Genomic DNA, 23675 nt, shown 5'->3' on the forward strand with positions numbered 1-23675 from the left:
GCTACCATTTGTCCTTAGAATGGACATAAGAACTACCGTCTCTCAAAGAGTTGTTTTTTATATGGATTGGAATAAAAGAATGCAGAATACAAAAGATCCTGCATAAATCGTTATGATAACTCAGTATGGGAATTGTATGGTGCAAATATAGAAATCTTGCTTTTTGGATGTGTTCTCAGATCGTGACAGCTGTGCCCCAGTGGTTCAGAGTGGAAATTCTTCCTGTGGACGATGGAACCCCAAGAATTGTCACTAACTTGGGCCTCCAGTGGCTAGAGTACATGGATGGCAAGGTAGGTTTGCAGTTGGGTTCTTTTACAGTCAAGATGGCCATTCTTTAAGGAGCTCAGGGTGGCTTACATGGGTTCCTGGGTGTCTACCAATCATATTTATTTATGGCATTGCAGTGATCAGGCCCACATCCACTTAGCTTTAATGGTGTGACAGCACTGGGTACTCCTAGATAGGGATGTGCACAGAACCAGGCAGGTGAGGCTCGAAGGCGGGGGGTGGGGTTTACTGCTTTAAGGGCGGGGGAGGGTGTCCTTACCCCTCCCTCCGCTTTCCCCCCAATGGCGCTCCATTTTTCCAAAGTCCATCAGGGCAGCAACATACCTCCCTGCCGCCCTGTTGCCACCTTTACCAGAAGTAACTGGAAGTATCCAACGCACCGGCGTGCGCTGGGCACACGTGCACACAGTGGATGTGATGTGCACATACTTGTGCCTAACGCTTGCTGGCTGCGCACACACACAGCAGACGCAATGTGCGCACACCAGTGCCTGGCACTTGCAGGCGCATCAGATACTTCCGGTTACTTGCAGTAAAGGCAGCAACGGGGCGGCAGGGAGGTACGCTGCTGCCCCGATGGACTTTGGAAAAGTGAAGAGCCGACGGGAGAAAAGCGGAGGGAGGGGTAAGTGCACCCTTTTCTGCCCTTAAAGTAGTACACCCCCCCACACACACACCTTTGAACCGGCAGAACCACCTGCCGTTTGAACCGGTTCGGAGGCCTCCAAACTGGTCCTGTGCACATCCCTACTCTTAGATCAGGGATAGGCAACATGCAGCTCTCCGGATGTTGCTGAACTACAACTCCCATCATCCCCAGCTACAATTTATTATAGCTGGGAATGATAGGAGTTGTAGTTCATCTACATCTGGAGAGCCATAAGTTGCCTGTCCCTGTCCTAGACCATTCACTGTAAACAGTAGGACACAGGCAGAAGGCTTTATTGTGTATGCAGAGCACCATGTAAGCAAATGTTCCATATTTGCACTGAAATGCATGAGTGTAGCAGCTACTAGGAATGAATTGAATGGGGAGCTCTTGCTTGTACAGAGATCCAGATGTGGGGCAGCTCATCCTCGTAGCATTTGGAACTATAGGCAGCGTGTTTATTTGCAAAGTAAGCACTAAAATATTGAACCCTGAGAGGTCAGGTGTATAGAAAACTTCCAATCCTAGATCATTATTCATAAATGATCTAGAAGCAGGTGTAAGCAGTGAGGTGGCCAGATTTGCAGATGATACCAAACTCTTTCGGGTAGTGAAATCCAAAAAGGATTGTGAGGAGCTCCAAAAGGATCTCTCCAGACTGGGGGAGTGGGTGACAAAGTGGCAAATGCGGTTCAGTGTTGGCAAGTGTAAGGTGATGCACATTGGGACGAAAAACCCCAACTTCAAGTAAACGCTGATGGGATCTGAGCTGTCGGTGACTGACCAGGAGAGGGATCTTGGGGTTGTGGTGGACAGCTTGTTGAATGTGTTCACTCAATGTGCAGCAGCTGTGAAAAAGGCCAATTCCATGCTAGCGATCACTAGGAGGGGAATGAAAATAAAATGGCTAATATTAGAATGCCCTTATAAAAAACTATGGTGCAACCACACTTGGAGCACTGCGTACAATTCTGGTCACCACATCTAAAAAAGGACATTGTAGAACTGGAAAAGGTGCAGAAGAGGGCAACCAAGATGATCAGGGGCCTAGAGCACCTTTCTTATGCTACAAGGCTACAACACCTGGGGCTATTTAGTTTAGAAAAAAGACGACTGCGGACATGATAGAGGTCTATAAAACCATGCATGGTGTGGAGAAAGTGGAGAGAGAGAAATTCTTCTCCCTCTCACATAACACTAGAACCAGGGGTCATCCCATGAAATGGATTGCCGGGAAATCTAGGACCAACGAACGGAAGTACTTTTTCACACAACGCATAACCTACTTGTGGAATTCTCTTCCACAAGATGTGGTGACAGCCAACAACCTGGATGGCTTGAAGAGGGGTTTGGCTAACTTCATGGAGGAGAGGTCTATTAATGGCTACTAGTCGGAGGGCTGTGGGCCACCTCCAGCCTCAGAGGCGAGATGCCTCTAAATGCCAGTTGCAGGGGAGCAACAGCAGGAGAGAGGGCATGCCCTCACCTCTTACCTGTGGGCCACTGTGTGAAACAGGATGCTGAACTAGATGGGCCTTGGGCCTGATCCAGCAGGGCTGTTCTTATGTTCTTATGTAACCCTGTGATCCCTACTGAACGTTATCAGGAGAGACACTTCATCTTAGAATCAGGCAGACAGGTGCTAGCTGAGAGCTCTCGCTGGCAATGCGGACAAGTGTGGGGAGAGGCTCTGTTCCCCCACATTTTGCTAGCAAAGAGTGGAGACTGGATGGGGGGAGGGGGGCATCTAATAGCTACTGGGCCATTGGGCACCATCACATGAAACTGATTTCCAGGATATTTAGGACCAACAAAAGGAAGTACTATTTCACACAGCACATAATTAATCTATGGAATTCTCTGCCATGGGTTGTAGTGGCAGCCACCAGCTTGGATGGCTTTAAAAGGGGCTTAGACACATTCATGGTGATCAAGTCTACCACTGGCTACAAGCCTTGATGCCTGTAGTCTACCACCAGGCTCAGAGGCAGGATGCCTCTGAATACCAGTTACAGGGGAACAACAGCAGGAGAGGGGGTTTGCCTTCATCTCCGTGTGGTGGATTTCCCAGAGGCATCTGATGGGCCGCTGTGGGAAGCAGGATGCTAGACTCACTAGACCTTGGGCCTCATCCTGCAGGGCTGTTCTTACGTTCTTAACCCATTTTGAGTCACCCCCAGATTTGAAGAAGTCCAGGAGGGTCAACTCAAAAGGGCATTTGCCTTTTTGAGTAGGTGGAGTTTGCTTTTCAAAACACACACATTGTCAGCCATATTAGTGAAGGCCTGGCCATCACCTTTGACTCTATCCCTGGATTGTGTTTCTGGGACTAAAATCAGTGGAGTTCCCCCAGGCTGACTATTCAGAGGACTGAGCCTGTTGATGGAGACAGGTGTGCCTCCGTTACCTTCTTGCGGGGCCTGTTTCTGCTCTCCATTTAAACCAACTCATAAGTATGCAGGTCTTCCTCACAGCCACACCTTATTGACCTGATCCTCTGAGGCATGAAGTTTATAAACTTCACAAGGTAGTATTGACTGGGAAAGGCAGGACTGTAATTACTCTAAGCAAAAGGGAGCAGTTTTTTTAAAAATTTAGTGCTCGCCAGTATGATGGATGGTGCAGGCCACTGCTGCCTGTTCCATCATCCATCTTCAGCTGTAGAGCGAATGGCCCCATTAGCATAGCCCCCTTGCTCCATAGGCATGCACACTTTGACATCTTATTCTGCTGCTGGTGGTGTTTGCATTCCTACAGTGGGACGCTCTCCTTAATTAATTGCTGTGATTAATCATGTACTTTCTCCATTGCCAGTTAAGAGGTGCAGAACTGAAGTCTGATTTTCGTCTAAACCTCTACTGTGTGAAAAGCAGGGGTCCCCCCCCCCGCCTTTCTTGGCCATTAAAACAAAAACTGCACATCTTAGGGGAATGGGCAGTCTTTTTAGTGAGCTTATGCTGCAGCCTGGGAGGGGTTATAAGGTCAGGTAGTGGCGAGAGTGTTGGACTAGAACCAGGGAAAACCCATCTTCACATCCTGACTCAGCTATAAAAAGTTGGCGATGTTACTTTGGGCCAGTCACCATCTCTTAATTTCACCTAATTCACAGGGTTTTTGTTAGGATAAAGTCAGGGTGAGGGAGATTATCCATGAGTTCCTTGGAGGAAGGACAGAATAAAAGGTCATAAATAAAAAGTGAAAAGATTGCGCATAGACATGGGAAGCTACCTTATACAAAGTCAGAGCCTTGGTCCATCTAGCTCAGTATTATTTCCATTGACTGGCAGTGGCTCTCCACGATGGTGGTGGTAATAGTAGTAGTAGTAGTAATAATAACAACAACCAAATACAAGGACCTTCAGATTGAAATTGAGTGACTCTGGAAAAAGAAAACAATAATGGTGCCAATAGTTGTTGGTGCCCTTGGTGTAGTACCAAAAGAATTTGAACACCATCTCGACACCTTGGGCATCCATAAAATTACAACACATCAACTACAGAAGGCCACACTACTCGGGACAGCACGAATACTACGACGATATCTTTAATTCTTCTTTAGTTATCCTAGACCCTTGGAAAGGGCCCGATAATTAAAGTACCAAATCCAGTCAATAACATCTGGTAGACTGTGTGTAAATAGCATATTATTATTGTTGTTGTTGTTGATAATAATAATAATTATTATTATTATTATTTTTAAAAAACAACTTTATTTGTTAGGCGCCCCATTAGGCATTAGGCGCCCCATAACGAATTGTTCTCTGGGTTTCAGGCAGAAGTCTCTCTCCCAGCCCTACTTGGACTTGCCAGGGATTGAACCTGGGACGTTCTGCATGTGAAACAGATGCTCTACCTGTGAGCTACCATCCTTCCCCAGAGGGGAATTGACCAGACCCTGCAGCCCTCAGTAACTTCTTTCCGATGCTCCCTTCCCTTTTCTTTTTCAGTCCCTCTTCCATCTCTTTCGGTTGAGCCCTCAGGGAAGCATTATGTGGCAATCGGAGCTAGGCTTCAGAAATTCTCAAGGGCCAACCATACAGACTTGCAGGTGTAGCCATTGGGATGCAGCCATAGGTGGGGTCATAGTTAACTTTCACACACAAGCCTAGGAATTCTTGACAACATCCATATAAGAGTTTCTTAATTGGCATCATCATGCTTTCTTCATTGGTCTTCAATCTAGCCCAAAAATTTGATCACCAAGAAGGAGCTACTGACTGTGGATCCTGATACGGAAGACAAACAGCTGATCTATGAGATCACGGCAGGGCCCAAGCACGGTTATGTGGAGAAGAAGTTGCAGCCAGGAGAACCGGTGTCTACATTTACACAAGGTAGAAAAGCAATGCTGAGAGACACATTTATCTTTCCCATGCCAAGCCACATGTTCAGCATGGTCCTATATTTTCTGGCATGATCGAGGCACACACTTGAAGGACTTGGGTGAAACTGAGATGGTGCGTCTTTCCCTAGAGTTTTTACATCAGTCCTGACACTCTGTTCACTGCATGCCCCTGCTGGGAATTGAAATCTCTAGCACATTGGCAACAGGGCAGTCCAAGAATCAGAACAGCAAAGCAGGATTTGCACATAGATCCCTGCATTTCCTGTTGGAGGGGAGAGGTTTAATTCGCCCTAATTATAGGAGAGCAAGCGTGTACGAGAAGAGCAAGCCCATTAAAGAATATCTTGAGACAGACCAAGATATTGGTCAAAAGCAAGTAAGGCTTATTGGGGAAGTTACATACTTAGATAGAAAAGCCTGTGTCCCATAGTGTCGGGCAGAGAGGGAGAGAAAGAAGCCACATGGCTAATGGAGAATTCAGGCAGAGAGATTCAAGAGACAACAAGAGTTTTAACCTGATTCTTAACTTGTTCGCTCAATTTGGTTCGTTTTATTGTATATTATATGTATTTTGTTTACAATAAAATAGTGTATTGGAGGGGCGGGGTATAAATATTTTAAATAATAAAATAATAGAGGAGGGGAAATAAAGATGAAGACGCTTCCTCACTGACACTATTCCCAATGACCCTAGTGATCAGTAGGATAAAGGGTGCTAAAAATTGATGTTGCTGGAGTTTCATCGCCAACATTTCCCAGGCAGGGATTGACCCCTGTGCTGTTACTGACTGACATCTCGACTAACAAAACACTTGTGTGGAACGCAAAGCTGTGTGAGTGCAAAAAGATTGCATAGGTCTTCTAAGAAACAGGAGACTTGCAATAGCACTCCTGCACAAAAGTTCCCCCTTTTTTAAAAAAAGAGGTGCACCACAGGTTGCACAACTGTTGTGCAACTCCAAGCATGCTGGTGGTAGTGCTGCATTCGGCTGGTATGCAAGCTCCAGATTTAGCCCCCATAGCTGGCACAACATATTTCTTCTAGAAGAATGTCCTTCTGCAAGCACTTTTTTATAGAGAAAACCCCCCTAACATTAGCCATTGTCAACCATTCTTTATTGTTCCATCAGATGGGGCTTTTAAATATAGCTTGCATAAATTAAGCATTAAAAGGGCCTATAATTTATGGGGCTCTTTCTAAACAATATCAGTAGTGGGTTAGTTTTGTGGCTGTTCTTGATTAATTCTAACATTTGGCATTAATTATAAGCCATATACAGCAATGCCTGAAATATCCTGGGTCAGCGAAGAGGATACACTAATGCCTTATGTGTGTGTGGGGGGGGGGAGTTTAATACTTGAATGAGTGCACTGAAGACTCTCTTCCTAACAGAGGAGGTGAACTTGGGATTGATCCAGTACGTGCTGCATGAGGAGAAGTCTCAGGAGACAGAAGACAGTTTTCATTTTCTAGTAAAGGACAGCAGACCCACCATGGTCACTGACAATACCTTCCATGTCCAGTGGTCTCTTATCAGCTTTCAGCACAACAGGTAAGCAACTCAACCAGGAGTGGTTTTCCCCAATATGGCACCACAAGAAATCAGTGTATGTTACGAAGCGAAGGATCCTAGCAACTGCCTGTCATCACCTACACATGTGGACAAATGTGTTGGTACCCCTCCGTGAAAAAAGAAAAACCTGCAATTGTCTCTGAAATAACTTGAAACTGACAAAAGTAATTGGCACCCATCATTGTTTATTCCGTTTTAACCAAAATCAGACTTTGCTTTAGAGTTTTGATGCAACAGAATATTTCAAAGAATAACACAAATGCAAATGGCATGGACAAAAATGATGGGACCCTTAACCTAATATTTTGTTGCACAACCTTTAGAGGCAATCACTGCAAACAAGCAATTCCTGTAGCTCTCAGTGAGACTTCTGCACCTTTCAACAGGTAGTTTGGCCCACTCTTCCTGAGCAAACTGCTCCAGCTGTGTCAGGTTTGAAGGGTGCCTTCTCCAGACTGCATGTTTCAGTTCTTTCCATAGATGTTCAATAGGATTCAGATCAGGGCTTGTAGAAGGCCACTTCAGAATAGCCCAATGTTTTGTTCTTAGCCATTCTTGGGGTGCTTTTAGCTGTGTGTTTTGGGTCGTTATCCTGTTGGAGGAGCCATGACCTGCTACTGAGACAGTTTTCTGACACTGGGCCGTACGTTTTGCTCCAGAATGCCTTGATAGTCTTGAGATTTCATTGTTCCCTGCACAGACGCAAGGCACCCCGTGCCAGACACAGCAAAGCAGCCTCAAAACATAACCGAGTCTTCTCCATGTTTCACAGTAGGTATGGTGTTCTTTTCTTTGAAAGCTTCATTTTTTCATCTGTGGACATAGAGCTGATGTGACTTGCCAAAAAACTCCACTTGCCAAAACTATCAGAAGCATTGTGGCTTGTCAATATGCTTTTTAGCCAATTCCAGTCTGGCTTTTTAATGTTTTTCTTTCAACAGTGGTGTCCTCCTGGGTCTTCTTCCATTGAGCCCACTGTCACTCAAAAAGCGACAGATGCTGCGATCAGACACTCTTGGACCTTGACCTTGGAAGTTCAGCTTGTATCTCTTTGGAAGTTGTCCTTTTCTTTTTGTCTACCTATCCTTCTGCCCATTCTGGGGTCGATTTTCCTCTTGCGGCCGCATCCAGGGAGATTGGCTACAGTCCCATGGACCTTGAACTTCTTAATAATATTTGCAACCGTTGTCACAGGAACAACAGGAACATCAAATTGCTTGGAGATGGTCTTATAGCCTTTGCCTTTAACATGCTTGTCTATAATTTTCTTTCTGATCTCCTCAGACAACTCTCTCCTTTGCTTTCCCTGATCCATGTTCATTGTGGGACACACGATGATACCAAACAGCAGAGTGACTACTTTTCTCCATTTCAATAGGCTGAATGACTGATTGCACGATTGGAGACATGTGTGATACTAATCAAAGAAAACAGCTAATTTGAAAAATCACTCTAATCCAATTATTTATTATCTTTTCTAGGGGTACCAACAAATGTGTCCAGGCCACTTTAGAATAAACAATTTGTAGAATAAACAATACTTTATCTCTTTTCACACTTGCTTTCCTTTACTCAATGACGTATCAAAGGCATGCAGGTATACATGGGACAATTGCTTTTCAGGAGGCATAAAACACTTTTTAAATGAGCTGTAAGGGTACCAACAAATTTGTCCACGTGTGTAAGAACAAAGACCTGACTTCAGACTTCTACTTCAGAATATATATGTTATTTGCGTTTGGCTGAAATTTACCATGTGCTGCAGGACACATTATTTGACTTGATTAGTGCGGCTAAGTCTCTTCCAAGCTGCCTCTTTGTCTGCTTCTGTTTCTCCCCCTCCCCACCAGAGCTGAATTAAACTAATTAGATTAAATTGAATTGGCCATAATTGAGGCAGCTTGTACATTCTTGACTAAACTAGAAGAAGGCAGATGGATTGCAGTTAATTAAACTGATATAAACTATAGTTCTAAGTTGTGTAACAAATCATAGGTCTGAACTAGCAAATTCTGGAAACAGCCTAGTTAAGCATATGGAAGACCCATTGAAATCAGTGGGACACAAACTCACAATTAAGGGATTCCCCCTTCCCCCACACTGTGTGTGTCCCTGAGCTGGACCTTGTCTGCAAACCTGAAGGACCTATTTTGTCTCATTTGTTCACAGGTACAATATCAGTGAAAAGGCGGGCTCTATCAGTGTCACAGTGAAGAGGACTGGTAATCTCAAACAATATGCTATTGTACTGTGCCGTACTGAGCAGGGAACAGCAACTTCTGGCTCCAGTTCCCACCCAGGAGAACAGGACTATGTGGAGTATGCAGGCCAGGTGAGTTCAGGAAATACCCAGGAAAACATCCAGTGTCCTACACCACAATAGACAAAGGGTGGGCAATTGGATGGCTATGGCCAGGAAAAGCTTCATGGGCAGAACCTCATCGTGTCACATGGCTGTTAACGTACAGGAGATAATGTTTTGTTGAGGGCAGTTCCAGAGGCTTGCAAATTAAATTTTGTGGCCATTTTGGGCCTCTTGGACTGGGTGGATCAGGGCAAGCCAACAGTACCCACATCCAGATCTAGTAGGGGCTTCTCCAACATCCCAAGTTCTGTCTGTATCCTGTATTGGTCTCTGGCAAGGCAAGGCTTCAGGACCTTGGAGAGCTCCAGGAGAACACGTTGACCCACCAGCATCCCAGCTCCAACTGAGCCCTTTTATGTCTCTTGGCTCCATCAACCTCTCTCAGGTTCACCTCTCTGCTGCAGAGTGTGGGTCCTTAAAGGGGAGGCCCCTGGGCCTGGAGCTGGGCTCTCTGCTATCTCTCAGCCAACTCTTAACTTATGCATTCCCTGCATCAACAAGCAGGCACTGAAGGACAAGTGTTTCCTGATGTGAATGAGTCTGATCCCTCAGATGAATCTAGCTCAGAGGGGAGCACCTCTGGGGGTGTGGGACTGGATTTCTGGGGCTCCTCACTGCCTGGTTCATCCTCATAGCTGGGGCCTGTGGCCTGCACCTCAGCAACTAGTGTTGTTACTGGGGATTTGCCCGACTTTTCGCCATTAGATCTGAGTCCTGGCAGTTGCTTGAGGTCAGGGCCATGGCATCTGCAGATATTTGCTGGAGCAGGGGACTTGAATTGGAGCTACTGATTGCGCTGGAGGCTGGGGCAAGAGACTGGAATGCAGTACTCAGGAAGTGACATTCTGCTGACCAGACAAAGGCAGACTTCCAGGGCTTACAGCAGACCTGGACAATCCTGAGTCTTCCTGCTGCCTGTCAATCATAGGAACTTAGGTTGCACATGCCTGTTTCCTTCAATGCTCTGGGGCCTTAATGCTCACAGGCCCAGGTAGTACTAGTTCAGAGTCCCTGCCACCTGACTGGTTTACTTCATCTCTGTGGTGAGCAGGTAAGAGCTTCAACTGGAGATGGCAGTAAACCATGTATAGGTTAAGATTAAGAGCTCCACCTGGGGCAGCTTTTTGGGGTGCAGTATCAGGGAGGAAATGACTGTTCCTGAACAATGTCTCATTGCTGTAGGAATTTTAAGATAGCGTTGCACAACTTCAGCCCTCCTGGAGATGTTGGTCTACAGCTTCCATAATACCTGGCTGTTGGACACGGTGGCTGGGGATGATGGAAGTTGTAGGCCAAAAAACACCCAGAGGGCCACAGTTGTACAGCCCAGTCCTAAAACAACACTGCTGCCTTCAGGTCAGGAACTGGCAACCTAGTTAAGGCCTGATGCACCCTGATCTCCAAAAGGACTCTTTATTCTTCTGCACGGAGCCAATGGACAGTCCTAATGTTGCCACCACCATACAGGTACAGTTTGATGAACGGGAAGACACGAAATCCTGCACCATCATTATAAATGATGATGACATATTTGAGAACATCGAGAGCTTCACAGTGGAGTTGAGCATGCCAGCCTACGCCTTGCTGGGGGGGATCACCGAGGCCCAAGTCTTCATCAGCGATGCAGAAGATGAACCCACCTTGCAGTTTGACAAGAAGGTCTACCACATCAGTGAGACTGCCGGCACCCTCTCCGCCCCCATTGAGAGGAAAGGTTTGTTGGATTCATGCATAGAGAAGAGAAGTCAGGTGGTTGCTCTGTGCCTTTGTATGGTGGGGTTTCGCCTGGGCAAAGGGTAATCTTATTTTATTTTATTTATTCAATTTCTATACCACCCTTCCAAAAATGGCTCAGAGTGGTTTACACAGAGAAATAATAAATAGCATGGATCCCTGTCCCCAAAGAGCTCACAATCTAAAACAAAACTAGTCTCTTATTTGCATGTACAGTCATTTTACTCTGCCTTTGACGGGTGGATCAGGTTGCCAGATTGAAGGTTATATTAGGGGCACCACCACTATTTTCTTTTTTGGTTTGTTTGGATTTCTTCTTTAAAAGGAGAGAGGCAAAGAGAGTAAAGTATATGTAGGGTGACCTACATGCATTCAGCTGTATGCCTGCATGGTGCATATGGCTCTCTTGTGATCGGGAACCCTATTTTTCCAGGATTCTAGATTGTATGGAGATAGCCCAATGCATGTATGTCTGAACGCACATACACACTAGGCAGACATTCAACTTAGTACAAATATATTGGGGCAGGACTTGGTGCTATGGTCCTGCTCCCCAGCAAAGGAGAGCCTACCACATCACTAGACTACTGTTGAACAACTCTTAACAATAAGGGAATTCTGATGTCTGTTAATTTCAGGAGACTCTAGCAGTGTCGTCTCTGCAGTTTGCTACACAGTCCCCAAAAGTGCTAAAGGCAGTAGTGTGTATGCCCTGGAGTCTGGTTCAGACTTTAAGTCCAGGGAAATGTCCAACGAGAACCGTGTCGTGCTGGGGCCAGGGGTCACCATGACAACCTGTGATGTGAAGCTGATCGACGACAGTGAGTACGAAGAAGAGGAAGAATTTGAAATTGCACTTGCTGATGCATCAGAGAACGCACGCATTGGAAGCATTGCTTTGGCCAAGGTTATGATCAGCGGGCCCAACGATGCCTCTACGGTGTCCCTTGGAAATGCTACTTTTACTGTCAGCGAGGATGCAGGTAAGTCTCTTACTTTCACTCTGTTCTTGCAGCACTATATACAACACTTTAAATTTTTAAGCCCCTTTGCATATTACACACAATTACAGTTAAATTAAAGAAAAAGCCAAGTGTCTCACTACCAAACTTCTGGTTGGCTCATCAAATGAACAGAAAAACTGCCCCATTTTTATTATTTTATTATAGCCCTGTATCATTTTTCAAAATCTTTTATATCCTGTATATGGTGTAAGATACCAACAATACATCATTTTAGAATGTTTTTCTTTAATGCTGATACAAGGGACAGTCACTGTACCTTTTGGAGAGCGGGATTTCCCACATTCATTAAAAAACCCTAGCATCACCTTTTCTCATTTCCCCCCAAAATGTAATGGTTTTTTTTTTTTTGGTATTGTTTTTGTTTTCCCTTTCTTTTTTGCAGGGATCATTGAAATCCCAGTTACCAGGCATGGTCCAGATCTCTCAATCCCGACGTCTGTGTGGTGTGCTACGCGCACATCTGAACCACCATCTGCCACACCGGGGGTTGATTATATTCCCAGCTCCAAGAAAGTGGAATTCTATCCTGGCAGGACTGAAGAGGTATGTAGGCAGTTTTCACAGAGTGATTTATGTATTCGTTCATTCATTCTTTACATTTCTATACTGCCAAAAACAAATGTCTCCTGGTGGTTTACAGAAACAAAAAAAGAATAGAGCCACAGATTAAAACCAAACAATAAAAAGCAATTAAAATAATATAAAAACAACAACATTATAATGCATCTACAGCTGATCAAAGCTTAGTTTAAACAAGTGTGTCTTGGGAGCTCTTTTAAAGGCTGCTAGAGATAGTAATAAAACCAATTAAAAACTAGCATCTGTGCCCCTAGTTATCCCTGTCTCCCCCCCCTCCCTTAAGCCCCAGTTCGTTCTCCCCCCCCTTCTGCCCCAATTCGTTCTCCCCCCCTCTTCTGCCCTAATTCATTCTCCTCTCTTTAGCCCCAGTTTGTTCTCACCTGGTGGCCAGGCTGGCCAGCACTTGCTCTCTCCCCCCGCCTGGCGACCAGCGCTTGCTCTCCCAGCCAGGTCGGCCACCGCTTGCTCTCGCTGGCTGCTTGTTGTCCTCTCCCCCTCCCCTCATTTGCGAAATCTCACGAGAGCTGCCACACATGGGATTAGCCATGGGTATGCCTTAGAGAAATATATATATAAAGAAGACACTTAAAAGCAATTTAAAAACCTTGAAAGGCCAGGCCAGACAAGTAAGTCTTTAGGGATCTCTTGAAGGCCAGCAATGAGCCCAGACTGTGGATATCTGCCAGGGGTGTATTCCATAGGCCAGGAGCAGCTACAGAGAAGGCCTGGTTCTGAGTCACCACCAGAAGTGTTGGTGGTAACTGGAGATGGACCTCGCCGAATGACCTCAATGTATGATGGGGATCATAGAGAAGAAGGCATTCTCTAAGGTAATCTGGACCTAAGCCTATTGACCTTAAGTGCAGCTCCCTGAGTAATAGTGAAGCCAAATACTCCACACAGTCCCCTTGGAACTACATGAAGGCAAGTGTTCCCACCACGTAGTGTTGCACTTTGCCTGTGGGACTCTTTTAAGGGAGACAGAACTCTCTCAAACTCCAACATGCAGGGAAGACTGGGAAGTGTAGTCCTCTTCAGTGGTCCATACATGCTTTCCAAGATGGTGCCAGGGTGCTCATGCATTTCATAAACAAGTGTGCCCCAACTATCAAAAGTTTGAGAAACATTGGCACGGAGCATTTCTGTGATCGAATGGATCTAACAGTCTGCATGTGTTTGGCTGTCCCTTGATCCATCTGAAATAAGTATATGTCGATGTGCTTTCATGCTGTCAGTAGGACATTCTGTACTGAGTTTTTGCAAGCCGTTGCTGTTTTTGGGTCTAGGAGAGGCCAGTGCCGTTAACTTCTGTGACATCAGCTAGTGCATCTTTCTCATCCAGTCACTTATACTTGGTTGCAGGCTTCATTTATTAATGTAGATTTCTGTTGTTGTTGTTGTTGTTTGTCTGCATTAGTACTGCACTTTGACAATTCTGGATGATGCTCAGTACCCAGTGATAGAAGGAGTAGAAACATTTGTCGTCTATTTGAGCTCACCCCAAGGAGCTGAACTGGCCAAGCCTTTCCAGGCAGTGGTGGCCATTAATGACACTTTCCAAGATGGTAAGAAAACCCCTGAATCTGTACTTAAATGTAGCTGGAACTCCTTAGGTAACACAGGGTTTTTTGGTAAAATTTGGGCTAATGACTCCATGAAAATCTTGCACATGTTGACTCCTTGCCTGTGTGCCATGTGGGAATCTATATAGCCACTGCCACTGTTGCATCATTGTGCCTGCCTAGAGAAGTAACCCCCCCCCGCCCCCAACCACCAGTGCAGTGTATGGTGACATGCAAATGACATGCGGTGACATGCAGCTGCCCATGGGCAGAAAGTCAACATGCAAAGCTATTTCAAGCATGGAAATCAGCCCTAATGTCAGGACTTGTGGCTAGCTTCTGTTGCAGCTCAACTTAAGTGACAAGTTGCTTGAACTGAAGAGCCAGGCCAGAGTCAGCAGTTATATCAGGTTAGATGGGATTCAGATCATCTGTTCCTCCTGGGATTGGCCGTTGTAATACATTCTTTGGCCATCTGAAGAGGTGGTGCTGCAGAGCACCAGAGCTGAGGCCAGCTGTTCCTTCTACCTGCAACCTGTCCTGGAAGCACTAGATCTGGACCCTATTGTCAATGTAGATCCTAGACATTCCCTCAACCCAGTACTTGACTGCATTTGATCGGAATTCCAAATTCCACTCTTAATCCCACTGGGTAGAATTCAAGAGTAGATTTACTCTGCTTCACCTGCTCTTGACCCGTATCCTCCTTTGCCTGCTCTTTGCTACAGGCTACTTTCTTGATCACGTCTCCCAGCCCAAGCATACATAATGCCAGTAATCCCCTCATCCTTGAAATTAGAGCTAAGGGAGAATCACATCAACTCCGTTGCCAGCCTCAGGTGTATACCCAGTTGTGTTGCACCTTGGTGGCCAGGCCGCTAAGCTGAGATTTGAACTCGCATCCTTCAAACTAAAGATTCAGTCTAATTGGACAGTGTTAGCTTTCTGGCAGCAATGGCTTCTTTTGTGGCAGAATTACAAAAGAAGAATTGCTTCTTTAATAATTATGCTATACTTCATAGAAGTTTTTTTAATTTTCAGCACTCTAGCAGTATTTTTCCCCCTTGTTCCTGCTGCAGTACCAAACATGCAATTTAGTAAAGATTTGTATCCGGTGAAAGAGAAGGATGGGGTCCTGCACATTTCCATCATCCGTACTGGAGACTTAAGCTATGAGTCCTCTGTCAGGTGCTACACCCAGAGTCAGACAGCAAAGGTCATGGAGGACTTTGAAGAAAGGAGGAATGCTGAGGAATCACGTATCACTTTTCTGAAAGGGGAGAAGGTGGGTGAATCTAATTTTATTTTATTATTTTAATTAATTGTTATCTGTATTGTTGTTCACCGCCTAGAGTCTTTGGAGGAGGTGGTATATAAGAAAATTTTAATTAATAATTCAATAAATCTAGCTGGCCGAGAACTAATAGTGTAACGGTCACACTAGATGGTCTTGTACCACCGAATCACCCACAAGGTCTGGAAGATGAGGTGGGACAGATTGCAGCACCACGGAGAGCTCCATGAGACACATGGATCCAACAACAGTTAAGAGTTGTACTAAACTCTGAAATATCTCTGCTCAGGCTACCTCTCCCTGCCTGGAGAGGGGAAGCCTTAAAGGGGCAGCCTCTGGCCAGAGTCTGACCTGCCTCCTCCTTCACTTTGCCTGATCCTGTCTAGCCTGTTGCCAGTGTGAGCATGGAGATATCGAGGAGTGCAGCTCTTCAAGTTCCAAGGCTGCTGTTTCACAGAGCTCAGGCTCTGAAGATGCTGTTTCGGACTGCTCCAGTTCTGGGGTTCTTTCAGGCTCTGCGGCTCTGGCCTGGTATCAAAGCCCAGAACTGGGTCTAGTGCTTGGCTTCCCTCCTCGGGTCAGACTCAGAGTCACTCCTCAGGGCAGGAACTGTTAAATAAATGTGATGAGAAATTTATCCTTGCATTTCTGTCTCCTGTGTTTTTTTTAAAAAACAGCAATCCTAGATGGGAGTTACTTTCTGGATCAGGACTATGGTGCAGGGGAAGGAGTTCAACCCTTTCTTCCTTGTCATTTTTCTGATGAAAATTGCATGTGTGCATGTGCACAATCACACACACACACCCCAACAACAACAACAAGCTGCTATTTAAATCTATATATTTTTGCCTCCTGAGGCAAATAGAATCAGGGGGCAGTTTGGGTTGAGAAAACAATTTGGGAGGAAAGGTTAACCCCCCCCCCGCTTCATGGCAGTCCCTATCCAAGTTGGGATCTCCTACAACTGTTTGAACGCATTAAAAAGATATAACAGCAATCACACTCTTCTTGTCAGATCTCATTTGAGGCTAAGAGGAGACCTTAGCCAAACAGAACTTCTTGTTTTCCTGTTTATGGCTTCCCACCAAATGGGCTGACACATATTCCCTGACTTTTGCCCCATTCTTTCACTAGTTAAATTTCTCTGCTACCTGATCACTGTGCCTTTTGTGGTGAACACAGCAAAATATACCATAACATGTGGTGAACACAGCAAAATATACCATAACAAAATATACGCAGTCAATAAAAAATTGACAATGCATTAGAAAAATAGAAAAGTGACCCATTTTGGAAGCCAGGGCCTAGATGTCACTAAGGTGGTAAGTCTGGGCTGTACGTCTTCAGACTGCAGGTGGAGGCACACATTATGGAATGTGCAAAACTTCCCCGCCCATGGAAATCTAGCATGTCAGGGAGAAGGCTAGGCAAGATCCCTTCCCCTGGAATTCTAATTTTTCTTATGCAGATTTTTTGTTTTATTCATTTGATTTTTATTTTATTAACACAGATTGATTACCACTGTGAGAACTGGGCCCAAATGACTTTCTTACCCTCTGACATGATTCTTTGATCATGATCTGTTTACAGTTGAGTGACAGGCAAGCTTGCAATCTTTTGTCATCAGTAAAACCTCACATTTGTATATAAACTTTGAGTGTTCAAAGTGCTTCACATTAATTATCACTATTTTTACAACAACCCTGTAAGACTGTATTATGACCCCTATAGCCGACCTGAGCCATTTTTGGAAGGGTGGTATATAAATCAAATAAATAATAAATATACTACAGCTGAGATTGAGAGGGAGTGACTTGCCTAAGACCATCTTGTGAGTTCAGAGGTGGGATTTGAACCAGGGAAGTCCTGATTTGCAGCTCTGCCTCTTAGCCACCACAGAACACCAGTTCTTCCTTGACCACCACATGACCTGTTGGCAATAGTCTAATATATTACAATCCTAGGCAGCAAGGAATGGTTCCAGTAAACTAAAACAAGCCCTTAACAGATGGCATCCTTGGGTCTAGGTGAAGAACTGCACTCTCTTTATTAATGATGACTCTGCATTTGAAATGGAGGAGAAGTTCCGAGTATATTTGAGCAACCCCCTTGGAAACCACTGGAGTGGGGCTACAGTTGGGAAGAACAGTGTGGCCACCGTGATCATCTCCAATGATGAGGATGGTAAGAGGAATAGGTCCGTATTTAATGCCGTGTTTGTTGGGGCTGTTTTTAAAGCCAAGAATGGCCTTCGACCTTTCTAGAGCCAGCACCCACAGTCTGCTTGGAATCTTTTTTTCATTTTGGCCTTCCTTTCTCCCTCTGACTAGTTGCTTCTTCTCCTCTCATGCTGCTTAGCCAGGCATGTCTTGTTCACTGGTTGCTGGTTGCCAGTGCCCAGAAGCAGCCATTTTCGATTACTTGATGACATTTTTCTAAGACACTGTGCGTGGCTCCCCCCACCCCCAACTCCAGCTCTGCTTCGACCTTGATAACCATTGGCAAAAAATGGTGGAAGTGCTGCTAGTATGACTCAGCCTCAAAGGCCCATTCCCATGTTACATTCAACACTTGTGCAATGAGTGTACAGTGTACACAGATACAGATGTGTATACAGGTACAGTCAGTCATATGTTATGTTGAACGCAGGTACAGTAGTACACTTCCTATCTGTACCATGCATTTGAAGGGCCTGTAATCCAGGTTCACTTTTAAAATGAAACCAGGTACAGTCATTCACACAGGCACATGTACAAGTGTACCATTCATAATAGAGAGGAGAGGAGAGCTGGTCTTGTGGTAGCAAGCATGACTTGTCCCCTTAGCTAAGCAGGGTCTACCCTGTTTGCATCTGAATGGGAGACTTTATGTATGAGCACTGCAAGATATTCCCCTCAGGGGATGGAGCCGCTCTGTGAAGAGCAGAAGGTTCCAAGTTCCCTCCCTGGCTTCTCCAAGATAGGACAAGATTTATTTATTTATTTTTAATAGGACAAGATTTTTTTATTGAACCAACAAACTACCAAAGCATACAGTACGTTGCCAAAACACAATTATATACAAAGTGGTTGTTTGTACATGATATATCTACAAAGATTTACACATAAGGATTTGGAAACCCACAAGGTTATGAAGTATATGCAGGTAGTACTGTAACTCGGGGGATTTTAAGGCACATCAGGTAATCGGGGGGGTTACGTCTGACGTCCATTTCCACAATTTGTCCCATTGCTGTTTAGAAGAGATACACTTGTCTCTTTGCACATAACCATACAAACTTTTCCAGAAGAAATTTGCTGTCCCATCTGTGTGAACCTCTTGGTCGCGTCTTCCCTCCCTATTCCTATGCAGGAGCATTGCATAAAAGACATACAGGTTTACTAACCTGATTACGAGAAGGGGAACATTCCAATTCCCTAGTATGAGGGCACCCGTTCCGTCCCGTTTCCTTTAAGGTTTCTTTCTGGGACCTCGAAAGGAGGTTCTATCTCTCAAATCCGAGGTTAGTTCTTCCCATGTCTCTTTTTCCAAATCAGGCTCTCTAACAGCTTGCTTACTCCCTGCCACACTCTTTTTGCTACCACACACTCTTTTAAGAAATGTGAGTGGGTTTCTCTGAATGTTTTACCTAGCTCACTAGCTTTCTGTTTGCAGGTGATTTTAGGGCACTCTTGCTGATCCTCTGGGAGCCATGGCTTAGCCGCATTAAGTGGTAGTACTTGATGGTATAAGTGCCACCTTGTTTCCCATGAATGAAAAGGGACTTTTTTCTCCTTAAAGAGAGCGATAGGGTGATCGGGTTGCAACAAGTACTGTGAAGTGTGGTGTTTGTAGCGTTTACGTTCTAAATCAGGTTTTAAGAAACCCACTTCTAGAATCTCTCCATAAATTGTTTTCCTTAGCTGCTTAACTGAGGAGGATCCTTTAAATAGATCTGGTTCAACCTTCCATTTTTTAAGTGTGAATAACAAATCTCTCAAGTAGTCTGGGTGTTCTCTTTTTAATACTTGTGTGATATTACCATTGAAATATATATGGGATATTACCATTTCCCCCACCATGCTATGCCCCATGCTGACTTGCGCCAATGCAGAGCGAAAAGCAAGACCCAGGTTTTTTGCAGGAGGTTGGACATATTATGGACATTCACGAAAATCCAGTTTCCAAAATTGTAGGACATGAATTCAGTTACAAAATAGGGTTGCAGGGCAGGTAGGGCTAGGCTGAGAGAGATTCCTGCCTGCAACCTTGGAGAAGCCACTGCCAGTCTGTGAACACAATAGTGAGCTTGAAAGACCAATGGTCTGACTCAGTATATGGCAGCTTCCTATGTGCCTAATAATGTACCATTCATAATATAAGCCATCAGTCAAAGGCTTATAAAATATCAGCCAGTGAAGAAGACACGCCTAGCTAGGCAGACTATGGGAAACACCTATACCGGGCAACAGTGATATAGGAAGATGCTGAAAGGCATCATCTCACACTGTGTGGGCGATGGCAATGGTAAACCCTTCCTGTGTTCTACCAGAAGACAATCATGGGGCTCTGTGGTCGCAAGGAGGTGACACTGACTTGACGGTACACTTTACCTTACCCCTGAATCTGAAGGTTTCATTTATTAATCATGGCCAATAATCACTGACAGAGCCATCCTTCATGAATTAGTCTAATCCCTTTTTAAATTCCTCTAAGCCAGTGGGTCATGTGACAATGAATCACATAAAACAGGGATCCTCAAACTTGGGTTTCCAGATGATGTTGGACTACAACTCCCATCATCCTCAGCTGCAATGGCCAACATGGACCCAGCAGCTGACACTGAGCAACTGACACTCAGACTTGGATCCCCAGATGTTGTTCGACTACAACTCCCATTATGCCCTAACCCCTGCTATAGATTAATGATCCATTGTTTGAAAAAGTACTTCCATTTCTCTCTCCCAAATCTACTGTCTTTCAATTTCATTTTCACTTCCTCTATCCCACGTATAATTCCATAGACCTCGATTGTATCCCTTCTTAGCTGTCTTTTTCCCCCCTAAAAAGCCCCAATGTTCCATTTTAGCACAGCCATCAAACACTGGTGCTGTGGAATTCCACTGTGAATTTCATCTTTCACCTTGGTTTTGTTGGAGATGTGACTCTATAAGCATTGTCTCTCAACATCAATAATTCCTCCTGACCACTAGGGGCACTCTGAGTAAGAGGTAGAAAGTGTAGAATTGCCCTCTTGTTCTTTATTTGCTCTCTCTTTGAACACTCCCTTCTTCTTTGTTCTCTCCTGCCTTCCACCACGAAGTAGCTAGTATAGGATGCAGGTTTTCTATCTAAGTTTGCAACTTCTTCAAATTTTTACTTGTTTTAGACCTTAAGCAATTGCCTCCACACATCTCATCTGTGAGCTTTGTTCTCATCAAACTGGGTTTCGCTGCTAAACGAGGGGTTGATTCAAATTCTCCCCTATACATTTTTCATCACTAGCATATATCACTTTGTTGGGTGGGAAACCAAAACGACCCTATTGTTATTACGTTCTTCACATCTAGATATGGTCAAAGACACTGACCCTTTCTGCTTCTTCTCATTCCTTTCAGCGCCCACCATCGAGTTTGAAGAAGCAGCCTATCAAGTACGTGAACCTCCTGGGCCCGAAGGCTTCGCTTTCTTAGAAGTCCATGTGATCCGGAGAGGGGACCAAAATAGGACCTCCAAGGTTCGCTGCAGCACCCGGGATGGTTCGGCTCAGTCTGGAATCGATTACAACCCAAAAAGTCGAGTTCTGAAGTTTAGCCCTGGTAAAGCACAGAAAAAGATGGTCTGGACTGGAGGCTGTTCTGGGTCTTATATAGCAATAAGCATTCTTCTTAGGCAAAAATGAGTTTGTTGTTATTTATTTCTGTTTTTGTTTTGTGAGCCATCTTGGGGTCCTAGGTCCCAGGATCCAAAAGACAGGATACAAACTGAGAAATAAATATGATATAAATGAAAGCAAACCTCCAAACCATTTAAGTGAATACTCCGTCAAATATTCAGCCATTGGTTTATATTAGTACTGGGGTTTCAGACTGTGGCCCTCCTGCAGATGTTGGCCTACAACTCCCATCATTCCCTACCTACTAGCTATTGTGACAAGGGATGATGGGAGTTGTGGTGCAAGTGAGATCCAGCCTTCTCTACACCCCTGCCTACCAAAAGCATAAAACTCTTCCTGTCCCTTGGCTCTTTCCCATCTGCCTCCAAGCCATGCAGAACGTATCAGACATGGTCCAGCTGATGTTAAGCACTTTAACACCCCATTCATCTTAATGAGAGGTTTAGGATGTGTTTAAATCTCCCCTATAGAGACTCATGGAGCTTTTAATGTTGCTTAACCATGACCAGTGTTTCCTCTTAACAGGGAATCCCAGATGTTTTTGACCACAACTCCCATAATTCCCAGCCAAAGGCCATTGCAGCTGGGAATGCTGGGAGTTGTAGTCACCAACATCTGGAATTCCCTTTTAGAGGGAAGGCTGATCGTGACTGGAGTGTGACCTTTGTCTGCTACCCTGTGCCAAACTTTCCCCCTACTCTGTTCCCTCCATCACGATCCTTCCCAACTTTCTAGACCCTCAGGGTCAAAGTAATGGAGATGGTACACGCATTGCTCAATGCCATGCACCACAGGACCCTTCAATCCGGATTGGGGCCATGGCGTGCAAGAGGGGTTAATCCTCCCCCCTCCATGCTCTTTTCCTGCCAAAACCTATCCCTTGAAGCTGTCTCCAAAGCTGCTACTTGCTGCAAATTGCACCTTTGGGGGCAAATTGCCCTTTGGGGGATTGATCTTTTGTGGGCAAATGATGTGGTGGGGGGAGGTTAAAAACCCTCAGCAATTTAAATCTCAGAATTGCGACAGGGAAGCCCCAGCAGCTGCTTTTGTTGGGTGGGGGGGAGCATGTCAGGAATCCCAAGCAGGGGCTTCATGGCCATGTTTGACCCTCAGCAGCTCCTGTATTTCCTCTTTGCTACACCTGCACCTGTGACCCTCAGCTGTGCTGCCTTCCAAGTGCCACAATAGTGCACAAGCCCCTCTCTGTCCTAGGTTCAGTGCAAGGCTTTCTTCCATTATAGAGAGTCAACATGTATGACTCCTTAAGGCAGGGGTTCTCCAACTGGGCTCCTCAGATGCTGCTGGATTACAAATGCCATCATCCACAGCCGCAGCGGCCATGGCAAAGCATCTCCCAAGACCTGTAGCTCTGTGTGTGTATCGTAAGGGCTCCGAGTAGACAATAATGCCTTCTAGCAGCAATGGGAGTTGTATTTTTGGCTCATAGATTTTTATTAAAGTCAGACGGGCGCCATTAATCTTCACAGGGCATCTGTTCGTAAATCTGTCAAGCCATCCATCAGGCTGTGTGTTATATAAAAAAGAAAACAAGGCTTCTTGGCGAAAACATGAGGGCCAAATGGGTTAAGATAAAAAACCTGTGCTGTTTTAGCACAGTGATTTAGTGGGGTCTGACCTCAGCGTTGCTCTATGGAAGCATTTAAAGTCTTCTCAGATGACAAGCTGGTTTGGCTGAGCCTTCTCTCCTGTCTGTTCATGCAGGGATGGACCGCATTGTATTTAAAGTGGAGATCATGTCCAATGAAGACAGGGAGTGGCACGAGTCTTTTTCTCTGGTGCTGGGCCCCGATGATCCTGTTGAAGCTGTTCTGGGGGAGATCACCTCAACAATAGTGACCATTCTGGACCAGGAAGCAGCTGGAAGCCTCATTTTACCAGCCCCTCCCATTGTAAGTGGCTTAACCTGATTGAGCCATGAGTTAGTCTCTCTCTTTCTTTCTTTCTTTCTTTCTTTCTTTCTTTCTTTCTTTCTTTCTTTCTTTCTTTCTTTCTTTCTTTCTTTCTTTCCTCCTTCTTCCTCTCCCTCTTCAAGAAGTTTTCAGTGTGATTTACATAGCAAAGGTGTGAGAAAACAGTTCCCTATCCCAAAAGCAGAGGCGGCCTTTTCATAAGGCGAGGTGAGGTGGTTGCTTCAGGCAGCAAATTATTGAGGCACCAGTGGGATGGCAAGCTGCACTTTGGCACCCTCTTTTTTTTTTTTTTAGTGGGGAAGAGGGTGCACACAAGGGAGGCAGCATTTGGCACTCTGCCTCAGGCACACAGAGGCCTTGTGTTGCCCCTGCCCAATTTCAAAAGAAAGACAAGTTCGATGCCAGCAACAGCTACCGGCTGGGCTGAATACCATCACTTAAAAGGTGGGGT

The 23675-nt window shown here is 45.1% G+C and overlaps 1 protein-coding gene across 4 annotated transcripts in view; it reads left to right on the plus strand.

Moving 5' to 3' along the window:
- The window catches only part of FRAS1 (Fraser extracellular matrix complex subunit 1), a 383137-nt gene that overhangs the window by 329297 nt on the left and 30165 nt on the right, over positions 1 to 23675 (plus strand). For all 4 annotated transcript variants that reach the window (XM_053252057.1, XM_053252060.1, XM_053252061.1 and 1 more), the window contains 12 exons: positions 180 to 293; positions 5124 to 5274; positions 6679 to 6838; positions 9029 to 9191; positions 10692 to 10938; positions 11597 to 11941; positions 12366 to 12526; positions 13980 to 14127; positions 15204 to 15409; positions 17446 to 17602; positions 21016 to 21216; positions 23016 to 23203. In XM_053252057.1, the coding sequence (XP_053108032.1) occupies positions 180 to 293; positions 5124 to 5274; positions 6679 to 6838; positions 9029 to 9191; positions 10692 to 10938; positions 11597 to 11941; positions 12366 to 12526; positions 13980 to 14127; positions 15204 to 15409; positions 17446 to 17602; positions 21016 to 21216; positions 23016 to 23203 (2241 nt within the window). The remainder of the gene's footprint in view (positions 1 to 179; positions 294 to 5123; positions 5275 to 6678; positions 6839 to 9028; positions 9192 to 10691; positions 10939 to 11596; positions 11942 to 12365; positions 12527 to 13979; positions 14128 to 15203; positions 15410 to 17445; positions 17603 to 21015; positions 21217 to 23015; positions 23204 to 23675) is intronic.

Source organism: Hemicordylus capensis, chromosome 5, assembly GCF_027244095.1.
Source record: "Hemicordylus capensis ecotype Gifberg chromosome 5, rHemCap1.1.pri, whole genome shotgun sequence".
In the NCBI taxonomy this organism is placed as follows: domain Eukaryota; kingdom Metazoa; phylum Chordata; class Lepidosauria; order Squamata; family Cordylidae; genus Hemicordylus; species Hemicordylus capensis.